General features: G+C 37.8%; 1 protein-coding gene across 3 annotated transcripts in view; it reads left to right on the top strand.

Moving 5' to 3' along the window:
• LTN1 (listerin E3 ubiquitin protein ligase 1) overlaps nucleotides 1-14,063 on the top strand; it is a 40,503-nt gene that overhangs the window by 22,411 nt on the left and 4,029 nt on the right. For all 3 annotated transcript variants that reach the window (XM_074902413.1, XM_074902403.1, XM_074902423.1), the window contains 7 exons: nucleotides 7,161-7,296; nucleotides 8,153-8,297; nucleotides 10,095-10,308; nucleotides 10,596-10,833; nucleotides 11,723-11,797; nucleotides 12,679-12,865; nucleotides 13,308-13,479. In XM_074902413.1, the coding sequence (XP_074758514.1) occupies nucleotides 7,161-7,296; nucleotides 8,153-8,297; nucleotides 10,095-10,308; nucleotides 10,596-10,833; nucleotides 11,723-11,797; nucleotides 12,679-12,865; nucleotides 13,308-13,479 (1,167 nt within the window). The remainder of the gene's footprint in view (nucleotides 1-7,160; nucleotides 7,297-8,152; nucleotides 8,298-10,094; nucleotides 10,309-10,595; nucleotides 10,834-11,722; nucleotides 11,798-12,678; nucleotides 12,866-13,307; nucleotides 13,480-14,063) is intronic.

The following is a 14,063-nucleotide window of genomic DNA, read 5'->3' as shown; positions in this document are numbered from 1 at the left end:
TTCTTGCATCTTTAATTTGAGGATGATCAGGGGGCATTTCCAAATCATAAGGCATTCCATATAACATTTCAAAGGCAGAGATCCCTACATCAGTTCGGGGCTGGGTTCTGATATTTAATAGGGCCAAGGGGAGACATTTTACCCAGGACATTTTAGTTTCTAATATTAATTTGGTAAGCTGTTTCTTTATTTCTCCATTCATGCGTTCAACCCTTCCTGAACTTTGAGGGTGCCACAGGGTGTGGTATTGCCACCGTGTACCCAGGGCAGCCAAAGTTTCTTTGGCCACTTTAGATACAAAGTGTGGGCCTCTATCTGAATCTATTACTTCTATTATTCCATATCAAGGTATAATTTCTTCAAGTAATATCCTTGTTACTGTATGAGCTGTGGCTCATGCCGTGGGAAAGGCTTCTACAAAATGGGTCAGGTGATCTATAATTACTAATAAATATTTATATTTTCCTACTTTTGGTAATTCGGTAAAGTCTATTTGTATTCTCGCAAAAAGCCTCTGAGCTAAATTTCTTCCTCCATGCACTTGTTTTCTTATCTGGTGTTTATTTACTTTTTGGCAAATGAGACATTCCCCCACCATTCGTTTGACTATATCATATATCCCGATACACATATATTTAGTTGCAAATTGATCTACTAACGCTTGGGTTCCCTAGTGAGTCTTTTGGTGAAATTGTTGTATTATTTTGGTAGCTACAGGTTTTGGGAGAACTTCTTGGCCATCCGGGAGTTCCCACTTACCATTAGGTTTTTGTTCAATTCCCATTTGTTTCAATTTTTCTTCTTCCTGTGTAGTAAAACTTAAGATCTTATAGGTTTCCCCATGAAAGAAACACCACTTAAAGCCTGGCCTTTCGCATATACACTCTATGCCATCTACTCCGAAATCTTTCCAGCAAGCATAGCAGGAGAGGTAATTATTTCCACAATTAACGCACTGTTTTCTGGTTTCAATGGGGTCGTCTAAGTGTAATGTTAACAAAGCTGGTCTTTTTGCCTCTTGATCAGCAAGGTTATTTCCTCTTATGAGGGGGCTTAGCCCCCTCTGGTGTCCTTTTAGGTGTACTACTGCTATGTCGGCTGGCCCCTGTACAGCTTGTAAGATTTGTAATATCAATTCCTGATGCACCAGACTTTTTCCCTGGGAATTAATTAAACCTCTTTCCTCCCAGATTTTCCCAAAGGTATGCACCACCCCAAAAGCATATCTAGAATCTGTATATATAGTTCCTACCTTTCCTTTCAACAACTGTAAAGCCTTTAATACAGCATATAATTCACATGCCTGCGCTGACCAGCCAGGACTCAAAGGTCCTGACTCTATCACTTCGAAGGTTTTTCCATCGATTATGGCATATCCTGATTTTCTTTTCCCCTCTATCACCTGAGAGGACCCATCTACAAATAATTTTTCTCCCTTTTCCAATTCCTCTTCTTCCAGATATGGCCTTATTTTAGTTTGTTCTTCTGTATTACTAAGACAATCGTGAAAGAGATTTTCATAAGGTTCTCCATATAAAAATTGGGCCGGATTTTGTAATGATGTGGTTTTAAGGGTTAGGTGGGGGGATGTAATGAGAATCGCCTCATATTTGATCAATCTCGCGTCAGTTATCCATTTGTCTGCTTTTTGTTGTAGCACACCTCTGATATTATGAGGTGATAATATTCTCAATTCACTTCCAAAGGTTATTTTATACACTTTTTCAGTTAACAAAGCGGCTGCTACCACAACTTGTAGACACGTAGGCCATCCCCGACTTACAGGATCTAACAATTTTGACATATATGCTACTGGTTTCTTTTTCTCTGCCCATTCTTGAGCTAATACTCCAAATGCAGTTTCTTCCTCTATGTTAACAAACAGGAAGAAGGGTCTTTTTAAGTCAGGCAAGCTCAGAAGAGGAGCATTTACTAGGTCAGTTTTTAGTTCCTCTAACCGTTCATCGTCCTCCTGGGTCCATTCTAATAATCCATCCTTAGTTTCGTTGTATAAGAACTTTACTTTTCTACTGTACCCCTCGATCCACTGTCTGCAATACCCAACTAATCCTAATAATTGCCGGACTTGCCTCTTGGTTTTTGGGCATGGTAGGGAAAGTATTCCCTTAACTCTTTCTGGATCCAGCTTCTTAGTTCCTTGGCTTAATCGATATCCTCAGTATTTAACTTCTTTTTCTACAAATTGTAATTTGGATTTAGACACTTTTAGTCCCTTCAAGCTCAGAAAATTTAGCAGCCTGATGCTTTCTTCTTGCACCATCTCTTCATCTTCCCCTGCGATTAACAGATCATCTACATACTGAACCAGGGTGAGAGTGTCTCCTATCTGGTAATCTTGTAAGATCTGTTCTAGAGCTTGTCTGAATAAGTTTGGGGATTCGGTGAACCCCTGGGGGAGGACTGTCCACCAAAGTTGGGTTTTCCTATGAGTATCTGGGTCCTCCCACTCAAAGGTGAAATAATTTCTACATTCCCTTTTAAGGGGGCACACCCAGAAAGCATCCTTCAAGTCTATTACACTGTACCACTGGTCATTCGGGCCTAATTGACTTAAAAGTGTGTGTGGATCAGCTACTACGGGGAATATCTGGTTACAGTTCTTTTGCTGATTTCTCTTAGGTCGTGGACTAATCTATAATTCCCATCTGCCTTTTTTACAGGCAATATGGGGGTGTTAAAAGGAGACATGCGGGGCTCCAATAATCCCTGCTTTATCAATCTCTGAATTTCTGGTTTTAATCCTTGCCTTTCCTCCTGAGATATAGGGTGTTGTTTAATTCTCACTGGTATCTTAGGATCTTGGATAGTCACCATAAAAGGCTCAATATTCAATTTCCCTACAGTGTCAGGAGTGTACCATATTTCGGGGTTTATCTTGGTTTCATCTTCAACCTGTAAGGGGCATAGTTTAATTTTAAGGTTTTGTTTGGTTGCTTCTAAGCTAATTCCCAATTTGATCATTAAATCTCTCCCCAACAAATTATAGTCTGCTTCAGGTACAAGCAGCAAAGATCCTATCCCCATTTTGGAATCTGTTTCAAGAAGCACATCTTTGATTACAGGTACTCCAAATGGTTTCCCTTTTGCCCCAACCATTGTACTTTTTCTGATGAAATTTCACAACCTTGGGGCAGTGACTGAACGGTAGATCTCTCTGCTCCTGAATCCACTAGAAATTCTATCTCTTGTTGTTGGGGACCTACTTTTAACTTTATCAGGGGCTCAGTTCGTTCTTTAGTCCCCAGTAAATAGAGCCCCTGACACCCCTACTCTTCTTTAAACATTTTCTCATCCATCATTCTCTTTTTACAGTTCTTCTTTGTGTGGCCTCTACCTCCGCAATAAAAGCAGGCAATAGCCCTCTTTTCTCTCCCGCTCTCCGATTCCTTTGATCCCATTCTTTGGCCTTCCTGTTTTCTCCCACCCCCATCTACTCTCTGTCCCTCTCTTATCGCAGCTACCATCATTCTAACGTGCCGTTTCTGAGTTTCATTCTCCCTCTGGACATAAACCTTCTGTGCCTCCCTAAGCAATTTGTCTAACCCCCGATCCTGCCAATCCTCCACCTTTTCTAATTTCTTTCTAATATCTGTCCAGGCTTTTGCCACAAACTGTGTCTTTAACAATGCCTGCCCCACCGGTGTATTTGGATCTATTCCCGAGTAGAGCTGGAGGTTTTTTCTCAGCCTTTCTAGCCACTCAGTAGGGGTTACATCCTTTTTCTGGTGTTCACTATAGGCTTTGTTTATGTTTTGTCCCCTAGGGACTGATTCTCTTATGCCTTGGACTACGATTGTCCTTAGGTCCTGCATGTGGCCTCTATCGATCTCATTCTGATTATTCCAATTGGGTCTATTCAGAGGCCATTTTACATCTGCTGCCGGACCTTGTTGGTGCTGTTGGTCCCAAATCCTCATTCCTGCTCTCCTGACCATCTCTCTCTCCTCGGCAGTGAATACTATCACCATTATAGCTTGCATTTCATCCCAAGTGTAAGTATTTGGTCCCAAGAACTGATCTACTTGTTCTGCCACACCCAGAGGGTCCTCCAGCAGATTCCCCATCTCTTTCTTAAATTCTCTGACGTCCCCTGAGTTAAGGGGAACTGCTACGTAACCTACGCCCGGCTGGGGTCCCCCCATAGCCACCTCCCTTAAGGGGTATAAGCTGGTATTACCACCTCCCCTTCTAGTTTGACCCCAGGTTATTCTTTTTTGCTCCCTTGGAGAATCTGGTGGGGAATCTAAATCTCCTAAGTCTTCTGGTGCGGTCGGGGGAGGTGAAGGTGCCGAAGGCGGAGGTGGAGGAATGTAAGGAGGGGGTGAGGTATAAGCTTCATCCTCAGTACGTTTCTTCTTTTTTCTGACCTCCCCTCCACCCTCTTTAAGAGGGTATAACTTTATTCGAGTATCTGATGCTATCCATACATGTGCATACTCACTTTCTTCCAAATTAAAAGGTTCCTTTGAATTAACATAAATATTTAAAGCTTGGCAGACCCACTCTTCAAAGGACCCGAAAACAGGCCAATAGAGGTGGTCGTCCCTAATTTGTTTGCCTCCCCAAACTTCCATACAATAATAAATCATTTTTACTTTGTCCTTACCTCGCCTAGAGGGGTAATTTTCCCAACTAGTTAACATCAATCCTAAAGGGCTCTCTGGTGGTATCTGAGGGTACCTCACCTGGGTTCCCACACCACCCATGGGATCAGAAGGCTTGTTCTTCTTTTGTCCCACCTTCTGGAGCATCTGCTCACACTCACACAATTTACTCCCCCTTTTTGTGGCCCAGTCCCTCGCGGGATATGGGAACCGCACTACCGAGGGGTCTGCACTCGCTTTGCCCTGCTGGGCATCTCACACACCACGCTCCAGGCAACCCAACCCCAACCGAACGGGAAACAGGCCTATACTCACGCAACCCTGTGCGTCTTCGTCCGGGACTTCATGCACAAAGATTATGGGGTTGACCAGTGTTCTTTTGCTCATTGCCGAATTTTAGGGTTCGTCGGTCGGGGCTTCGGTGGAGCAGTCCTCAGGCAGGGGCCGCCGAAATCCAGCGGGGCGCCTCCCCCATATGGGGCTCCATCTGGAAACCGCAATCCGAGTCATGGCACCAATTTGTTATAAACTGACTTCTTAAAATTGGCTGAGTCAGAGTTCCCCATTTCTTTATTTAGCAAGCGGCAACAAGCCAAACAGAGCTGGGCGGCCAGGGAGTCTCCTGCTCCAACAACAGCCCGCACCTTCCAAGGCATTTTGTGTCAATCTTATACTACAAAGCATTATATAGTCGTTATACACCTATACATATACATTACCTAAACCTGCCTACTCTCGCTTCGTATGGTAATTAGCTTATCAGTCCTTTACGCTTGCGCAGAAGTTGTTAAAACTGCAGGCAAGGGTGTTCAAATTATGGGCGGTGGTTTTCTGGGAGGAAGGCCGTAGGTCCTCCTCACAGTGTACTTTTCACCTTTTGCCTGGAATGTGATGATCTTCCAAGTTTGCAGTGTTCTTATCAGCCTAGGCCCAGTAATCTCTTTGAACAAGGAGATTTATGGTTGTGAACATCCTCCTGTTTACTTAATTAGGCGCCTGCATCTGTTCACACCTTATGAAGTACAGATGCTTCTTCTCTTGTTGTTCTCCCCCTTCCTTCCTGTCACCTTCTTACAAAATACTGTTCTATCATGTCAGTTCAATTGAGCATTTGCTGTTAGTTTTACACAATATGCAATAGTTCATATGACAGTTCACTTTTCTATTGTCTTCTTGCTGAATTTGATGAACAGACGGTTTACCACCTATCACACTTTAGAAGACCTTTCTATTTTCACAAACTTGTTGCTTTTCAAGAAATTTCTTTGGAAATACTCACATACAGTCCTACATGTTTGAATTAGATGTCATTTAAATGAGAGCTTTCTCTTTTTTTCTCAGTAGTGCTTTTGTGCTTTCTTGCACATACTCTTATTGATTGGTCTATATAAAAACTTTAAAGTTGATTTTGTATTTTTTAACAGGACTGTACTTACTTAAATTGAAAAAAAAATCTTTGTTGACTTTAAACTGTGGACATCTGTCCCTTGGCAGACATCCCTCAGGTTTCAGATGGATGTCACTCTTAAGTGTGAAAATTTTCACTGTTAGTGTCATGCAGCAATTGAGAGGAATTAGTTTCCCTAACCCTAAATCTGAAGAGTCTTCCCTAACTCTTACTCTTCAGATTTAGTTAAGCCTTCATGGCTTTCTGAGTGAACTGGTAAACCAACCAAATGTGTCTGTGAAACTTTACACGGAAAATGGGAAAAAGAATCCCCACTCCTCCCCTGCTGTGGAGTGTTCTTGTTTGTAATGCTGGTCTGCATTTTCCTTTCTGCTGCTTCTAATTTTCCTAGGGATTTCTGAGCAGACAATATATACCCAAATTTTCCTGTTAAGTGTGACATAGGTTATAGGCTTACCATTCAAGTTTTAATTTTTTTTTCAGATCACGGAAGTGCTGGTAAAGTTCTTGTAAATCATTGCACTGCTGCTTAAGTGAAGTGTGGGGTGGGGTTTTTTTTGTTGTTTTCGTTATGCATATATGGTACTTTAACTCAGGTCTTTGTCATCATGCTTGTAAGAAGTTTTCTTGTTCTCCAGGAAATCTAGATACATGCAGTTTGCCTTCAAAAGGACAAACAGTAATAATGCAACAGTAGTACTTCACTCTGAAAGTAAAACAACACTCTTGCAGTAATACTGGAATTCACAACTCGCAGTTACATTTACTCATCTGTCCAAATTACTGCTTAGCATACTACATTTTTAGCAACACAAATAGATTTAAATCTTAGCAGGTATTTTTCCTTTTTGGTAATTGTATAACCCAACAATTAATCTTCTAGGATTTTTTAGTTAATTTGAGGGCCTTGATTTGGGTTTTTTGAAGTTTGGATTGGATATAGTATTTTTGATTTAACAATGGCATCTCTGGTTTAAGTGCTCAAACAAGAAAGCTTAGTTGTTATCTAAACTGTCTTATGATGTTAAGTTCAAATAAAACGATTCAGTCAATTGACACACATTCTAATGTTTGTTTTGTCTTGATAATTAAGACCTATTGAGTATGATATTTTTATTATGTTATAGGAGCATTTGGGTGTCTTTCCATTTTGAACTCCTGCTTGAATGATGGAAGTATTGATTGTGATCATCTACTGCCTGGAATATTAAAAATCATAATATCTTGGAAAAACGATAATGAGGACAGCTTTCTCTTTAGCTGGTGAGTGCATCTTTGAGAATTTGGCTTTCTTTTAATTTCTGAAACAAGAGTTTAAAAATACAGAGTGGTTATTAACTCAAACAAAATGAACAAAATGAATTTGTAAGTTAAAACCACAATCCACTGCTATAATACTACATTTTTAAGGTTTTGTAGAACTGCATCCCTCCAGTTTAATATGCCTGTCTTTAGGTCTCTACCTGGGTGGTTGAAAGCTGGGAAACTAGGAGCTTTTTTATTGTATCTAGATGTCGTGTATTCAAAAGCATTCAGAAATGACCAGCTTTTGTAGGTATTGCTGGATATTCCGTTCCAAATTCCGATTGCTTATTTAGGTAGCAGAAATAAAATTTGGATACCAAACTTAGGTTTCTGGATCTGAAAATGTAACTTGGAAAGCTTCCGGTAAGGAGTGAAAATATACTGAAGTTCATTTGTCTTGAGTGTAGTGAGAAAAATCCAGGCAACAAAGGTACACTGCACACTTGAGGGCTTTTATTTTATTTTTAAAATTAATAAATCATCATTTTTCTTGCATTGATTTAGGTAAAATTGCTAAATTTCATAGATAATGTAAGTATATTACTTGAGTGAATATGTAAATTTCACAATTTTAGGAATCTGTATAACATACAAATGGGCAAGTAGCTCTCATAGTCTGTTTTTTACCTGCTGACTGACTGACTTAGACTTGGCAGCTAGTGTAGTATTCTAACTTTGAAAGAGTATCAAAAGCACATAGGGCAGAGCCTGGTGCAAGACTAGTTTGTTCTCAGAAGAGGAGTGAAGGTAAGAATATAAATACTCATATCTACAACATGAAGACCTGTAAGCTTCAGTTGTATTTTTGTTACAGCAATCTGAAAGAAACGAGTGCTCAGTTGCTTGGTTTCAACATCGAGATGATACGTTACCTTCCCTTGTTGCTGAAGTATTCCACAGCTCCTTTGGCCGATAGTGAATGGGACTTTATCATGTGCTCCATGCTGGCTTGGTTAGAGGTAATATGAAAGGGACTGGTAATAACTATTGGATTGCAGCTTTTCATAGGATCCTACTGGGCTGATGAAGGGGAGGAGAAGCTAAAAATATAGGCTTCAAAATAGCTAAATTTTTATAATCTTACTGGGCTGTCTGATTGACATTTCATCATTAAAGTCTTTGAAACTTTTGTTAAAAGTTCACCTACCTGTGTACAAAGTAGAAAGTTGGGTGTCAGGATGATACAGTAAAACGTTGTAGAAGCTATGCCACACAGCAGTTAAATTTGAACAAAGATGCAAGGATTGACAAGAGGAGTGGAAACCCTAATGGTTCTTTCTTAGATTTTTAGAACATAACGGTCTTAACAGTTTTACCTTTGTTTCATCTAATGCGTGTGTTAACTTTCTAGTACTTTAGAGTAATGATCAATATTAATAGCTAGGTATTTTGCATTTCAAAGGTAACTTTAAAAAGCATCTCAATCAAAATACTGAAGAAAATAAACAGTACCTACCACGTGAGTGCTAATGTTGCATCTTCACTTTTGATATACTTACCTTTTTAGATTATTCCCTGCATATGGCAGGTACATAGTCATCTCAGCTTAGCAAATATTTGACACAATATTAAAAAGAATTCCACAAAATCCTTTTTACATTGAGCTTTGACAAAGGTCACGTGTGGCTTAAAAGCACAAGCAATATTATATCTCCTGTTTCTTTTTGCATATAGAGATGAGATTACCTTACTCTTAAAGTAATATGCTGTTTAGTATGGTAATTAGTATTGGTAATTGGAGAATGATTTTGAAATATGTCTGCTATAGGTCTCTATGTTGAAACATAATATCCCTTTAAGACCAAAGTCTAATGTGACACATAAAAATTAACTGAATGAAAAGCAACATCTGCATTTCAATATCTAACTGATAAGATGAAACATATTATATTTTGACACTGTTAGAAAACAGGTCAGAGTGAACAGCTGACTACTTCTTTATTAATCAAATAAAGATACAGAATCCCTCATCTTCTAGCTTTTAAAATTTGTATTATAGGGCCCTCTGTCACTACATACTTACAAGGGCAGGCCGAAAACTTCCATGTGGCCTTTCTTGGTCTGAGGATTAATCTTCTTACCTATGTTGTATGTGCCTCAAAACTATATTAAAAAAAACAAAACAAAACAAACCCACCAAACAACAAACTTGTATGAAAAACTTGTTGCATAGATAAAGTGCTTGGGAATATTTTTAATATTTAATGGTATTCATTTTTTGGGGGAAAACTAGTAAGAATAAAAATAAAAAGAAGGAGCTGTATTGGGGGAGAGGAAATATTCTCCTGATAGCCACTTCAGTAATTTCCAATTTAAAATTGTATATTGTTAATTCCCTTTTGCAATTTGGAAATACAAGTATGATATTGGTGTGGCTTTTATGTTTGGGAGAGAAAATTGAGAGCGTTTCCCATATCAGTTTTAGCGCACTTGGCTGCACAAGTGCTACAGATAAGCTACAGCTTTGTACATTTCTATTTGAATCCACGTGGTGGCAGGTTTTTTCTGTCATTATAAAGAAGGTCATATAAGGGAAGTAATTCAGGCTTCTGAATGTCAGTGAGACTTGGAAAATCATTTCAGTGAGTCTTACTAAAGTACAGATTACTTTTTTAAACTTTTTTCCTCAATCGTTTTAAAATGGTCTTTGCAATTGAGTCTTATTTGAAATTACACTTTCTGGTTTCACAGGGAATGTGAAACATTTTAATGCAAATTTATGGTTAAGAAAGCTTCCTCTTATTTTTTCCTCCTAGACAACAAGTGAGAACCGTTCGCTTTATCACGTCCCGCTTGTGCAGATTTTCGCTTGTGTCAGTTGTGATTTGGCATCTGCCCTTAGTGCATACTTTGAAGCTGCAGCTCCCGAAACTACTGGAAGCCTTCCTGTGAACTTGATCAGTGAATGGAAAGAGTTCTTTTCTGAGGGAATTCACAATTTGCTGTTACCTTTGTTGGTGAAAGTCACAGGCAAGTATATGGCAAGGACTGTAATAGTGGTACCTGTCGGGCTGTTCTGAAACAGAACTTGACAGGCTGGTTTTTTTAATTTATAGGAATATTATGTCAACATAGTTTATAAAAACTCACTTTTTTGAACATTTACATACTAATTACTAAAGTAATGGCACTTAACATTGTGATTCTAAAGATTAGATAGATTCTGATAAGCACGGTCTGAGTTGTTTTTAGTAATGCTTGTTATGGTATCATCCACACATTCTGTATCATGGCTTGTCTGTCTTCATTTTAAATAGGAGAAACCAAAAATGCATCTGAAGGCTCTTTTCAGAACTCTGTATTAACGTCTTTGGGTGAAGCTCTAACTTACATCTCAAAGGACCAGCTGTTAAACCATAAATTGCCAGCAAAGTTTGTTGCAGGCCAGAAGACAAATCTTCCAGATAAACTTCAGACTCTACTAAATACACTATGTCCATTGTTGCTTTTCCGGGCTAGACCTGTACAGATTTCTGTCTACCACATGCTGTATAAGTAAGAATCAACAAATTTCTCACTTCTCTCACCTCCCACTCCCCCCTTTTTTTAAATGTGCTGTAGAACATGCACTTACAGATGTGTGTTTAGCAAAGTCATGTTCCATTATGGGAAAAAACCCTTAGCTGGGCAATTTGTGTTTGGTATTGGACGACAGTATCTGAAGCTATGAATCTAAATTTAACTGTAAAAGTAGACTAAATATTTCAGAAATTTTACTTCAGTTACATGAAGATACAATTTTATTTTCTGTACTGTAATTACATAGATAGTGGTATCATAACCATAAAACTATTTATTTTTGGCCTATTTTAACACTCTTAGAATCCTAAAAAGTAAACTGAAATATTCCAGGTTTGGTCTGGGTCTGACAGTGTCATTAAATAGTATTACCTTATTTTCACTAATTTAGAGAAGAAATTAAGAACATGAATAAAAATGTGTAGTAATATTGTGAACTTTTTGGATATCTCTAATACCAAAGGAGAGAATACAGAATTTGAAAAATAGTATGTGCATTTGACTGCCCAAAATGCAGATTGCAAGGCAGCTGGTTTAAGCATAAGCAGCTACTATTATCCTTCACTTAACGGAGGCATAAAGTTGCAATAGCTTTATTCTGATAGAGAAGTTTATTTTAGCATGACTCAGGAAGTGTAAAAGGTCTGGAAGAGAACCAAGCAAGGCTGTGTCCTTGTTGACTGTCATTCAGGAACCATCTTTGCAATGCTGACATGACTCTTAAAGATTCTGTGTGGTTACTAAGGAATAATTGCCATTATTTTATGGCTTATCATTAATGTTGACAGTGATAAGCAAAGAACTGTGCATCACATATATTAAAATAATAAAAACGAAATCTGTTTTTCTTCCCATATTTCTGTAGATTAATGCCTGAATTGCCTAAATTTGATGATGAAGATCTCAAATCTTATGGTGATGAAGAGGAAGAACTGGCATTGTGTGTATTTTTTACTCATTTTTTTAATGACTTTTTTTCATATTTTAAAAATATAGGAGTTGAGATTTGCAGCAGAGTAGTTGTCTGTCAGGAGATCTTAAAAGAAAACAAAATGACGTGGCTATGACAATAGGGTCATAAATATTGAAAATATTCAATATAATTGGTTAAATCTGCCTTTGTGCTAAAACTGGAAACTATTAGCCGTTGTTTTCTAGGTACAGTTACTAGTGTAAGTGCAACACACGTGCTTTATATTGTAAAATCTTGACAGATTTTTACTGGACTGCTGTATTCAGAATGTGTCCAGCTGCACAAATAACTTCAGTTTCTTGAACCTCCAAAATTGACCTGGGTGTTTTATACAGCTTGAATCTGATAAAGGCAACGGTTTGAAGAGGGTGTATGGTAACTGATTTAAAAAGAAAAAATAATTTTTTTTTTACCTCAGCCCAATGATTAATACCTTTCCTTACTATGGAGCTGCAAAAGGCTTTTTAATCCAAACCTAATGCATTCAGTGATTAGATCCATTGTTCGGTTGCTTGTTTGTTGCTGTGACTTGACAAACAAAGCAAGTAAGCAAACAGCTGTCCATGATGTAGGTTAAATCAGCTCAGCCATAGACCACTTTCAGATTAAGTGATCAGCATTCAGTTTGTATTTGTCTTGCAAGAGGTAAAAACACCAACTTTCCTTTTCAGGGGAAAAAACCCAAGTCTTAAAATCTAGCACTAATGTGTGAATCCAAAAGTAAATTTTCCTGTAATGAAAGGCCCCTTTTAGTTAACATGACTTTTCTAGGAAAGCTGTGAATATAAACTCAGTTAATGTTCTGCTCAAGATTTGAGTTTACTGTACCAGATAATGTTTTTCCGTAGATCACCTCCAGCAGCTCTTATGTCTGTCCTGGCCACTGAAGAACTCTTGCTAGAAAACATCCTGGAATGCATTCCAGTTGGAGAATTTGCAGTTATTCAGCCTCTGAGTGATGAGTTCTGCCTTGTTCTAGGATATCTTCTCACCTGGAAGTTAACATTAGCTTTCTTCAAAGCAGCTTCTTCTCAGGTATATGTTCAGAGTCTTTTCCTTTTAACTGAATCCCTTAACATGCTTACTTGGTTTGAATCTTGAAGTTTCATCCAGCCTTTTTATTCTTTTAATTATGTATCTTTCTACCTCTTGTTTTTTGTGGAATTAGTGAAATTCTGAAAGCATCTATAGATTTTTGCACTGCAATAGTTAAGGATGGTAATATTGGAGTAATAAAGAATTAAGATTCACTAATAGGTAATTCTCGCATTTTCAAATAAGCTTGCTACATTTTATGATCTTCTAATCATTCAAAATGGTACAGAGAGCTAAATCACTTTTCTAAATACTTGTTCTGAATCAGAGTCTTGCTTTTCCTCCCTACAGAAACATATTTGTATTACTTAAAGAGTAAGCTGTATGTGTTAAGTTTCATCTGTATTTTATATGTGTGTTTTTTCTTTTTTAACGCTATCAGCTGCGAGTTCTTTACTCACAATACCTTAGAAGAACTAAAAGCTTGAATAAACTGCTTTATAACTTGTTCAGGCTTATGCCTGAAAACCCTGTCTTTTCTGGGCCAACTTCAGAAGTTCAAAATAAGGACACAAAAACCTTCTTTACTGAAGAGCTTCATTTAGATGTCAAAGGTTAGTGAAAATTGTATTTGTGCATTTGAGAGAGTTTTGATATTGCTAAAGTTTTTAGGCAGAAAAGCATATTTAAAGACATATTTAGAAAATCTTACCAATAAAATAGATATACACACACAAATACATATGTTTAAAAATCTTTGGCTAATGCTCCCCATTTGAAGCTTAACCCAAGTTGGAATTTTTATCAGAAAAATAAAGGGGAAAAAAGACAAAACAGGAAATGCTTAGATTATTCTCTTAGGGCAGAAATAGTACATTGCTACTATCTGAACCCTGAATGTATGCAAAGATTCCAAAATACTAAAAATGTGTGATCTATTCTGGGACTTCTCCATTGCTTCTAGATTACTGGGTTTTTAATGCTAAATGGAATTTCTATTTTTTGGGGTTCCATTTTAATACCTAAATAAAAACAAATTAAAAATATATTTTAATACATTTTTTTAAAATGTTTGAGATGTTGAATTGTATGTTGTTTTCATCATGCTGTTCAGAAGACTCAGTTAATCAACCATGATGAGAGAAGATACAGTAGGTTTTTCCATTGAGAAAATTGAAAAGGAGAATTAGTTTTTAAT

This window comes from Athene noctua, chromosome 1 (genome assembly GCF_965140245.1).
Source record: "Athene noctua chromosome 1, bAthNoc1.hap1.1, whole genome shotgun sequence".
NCBI lineage: Eukaryota > Metazoa > Chordata > Aves > Strigiformes > Strigidae > Athene > Athene noctua.
Note: the sequence above shows the minus strand (reverse complement) of the source record. Positions and strands in the feature narration are given on the sequence as shown.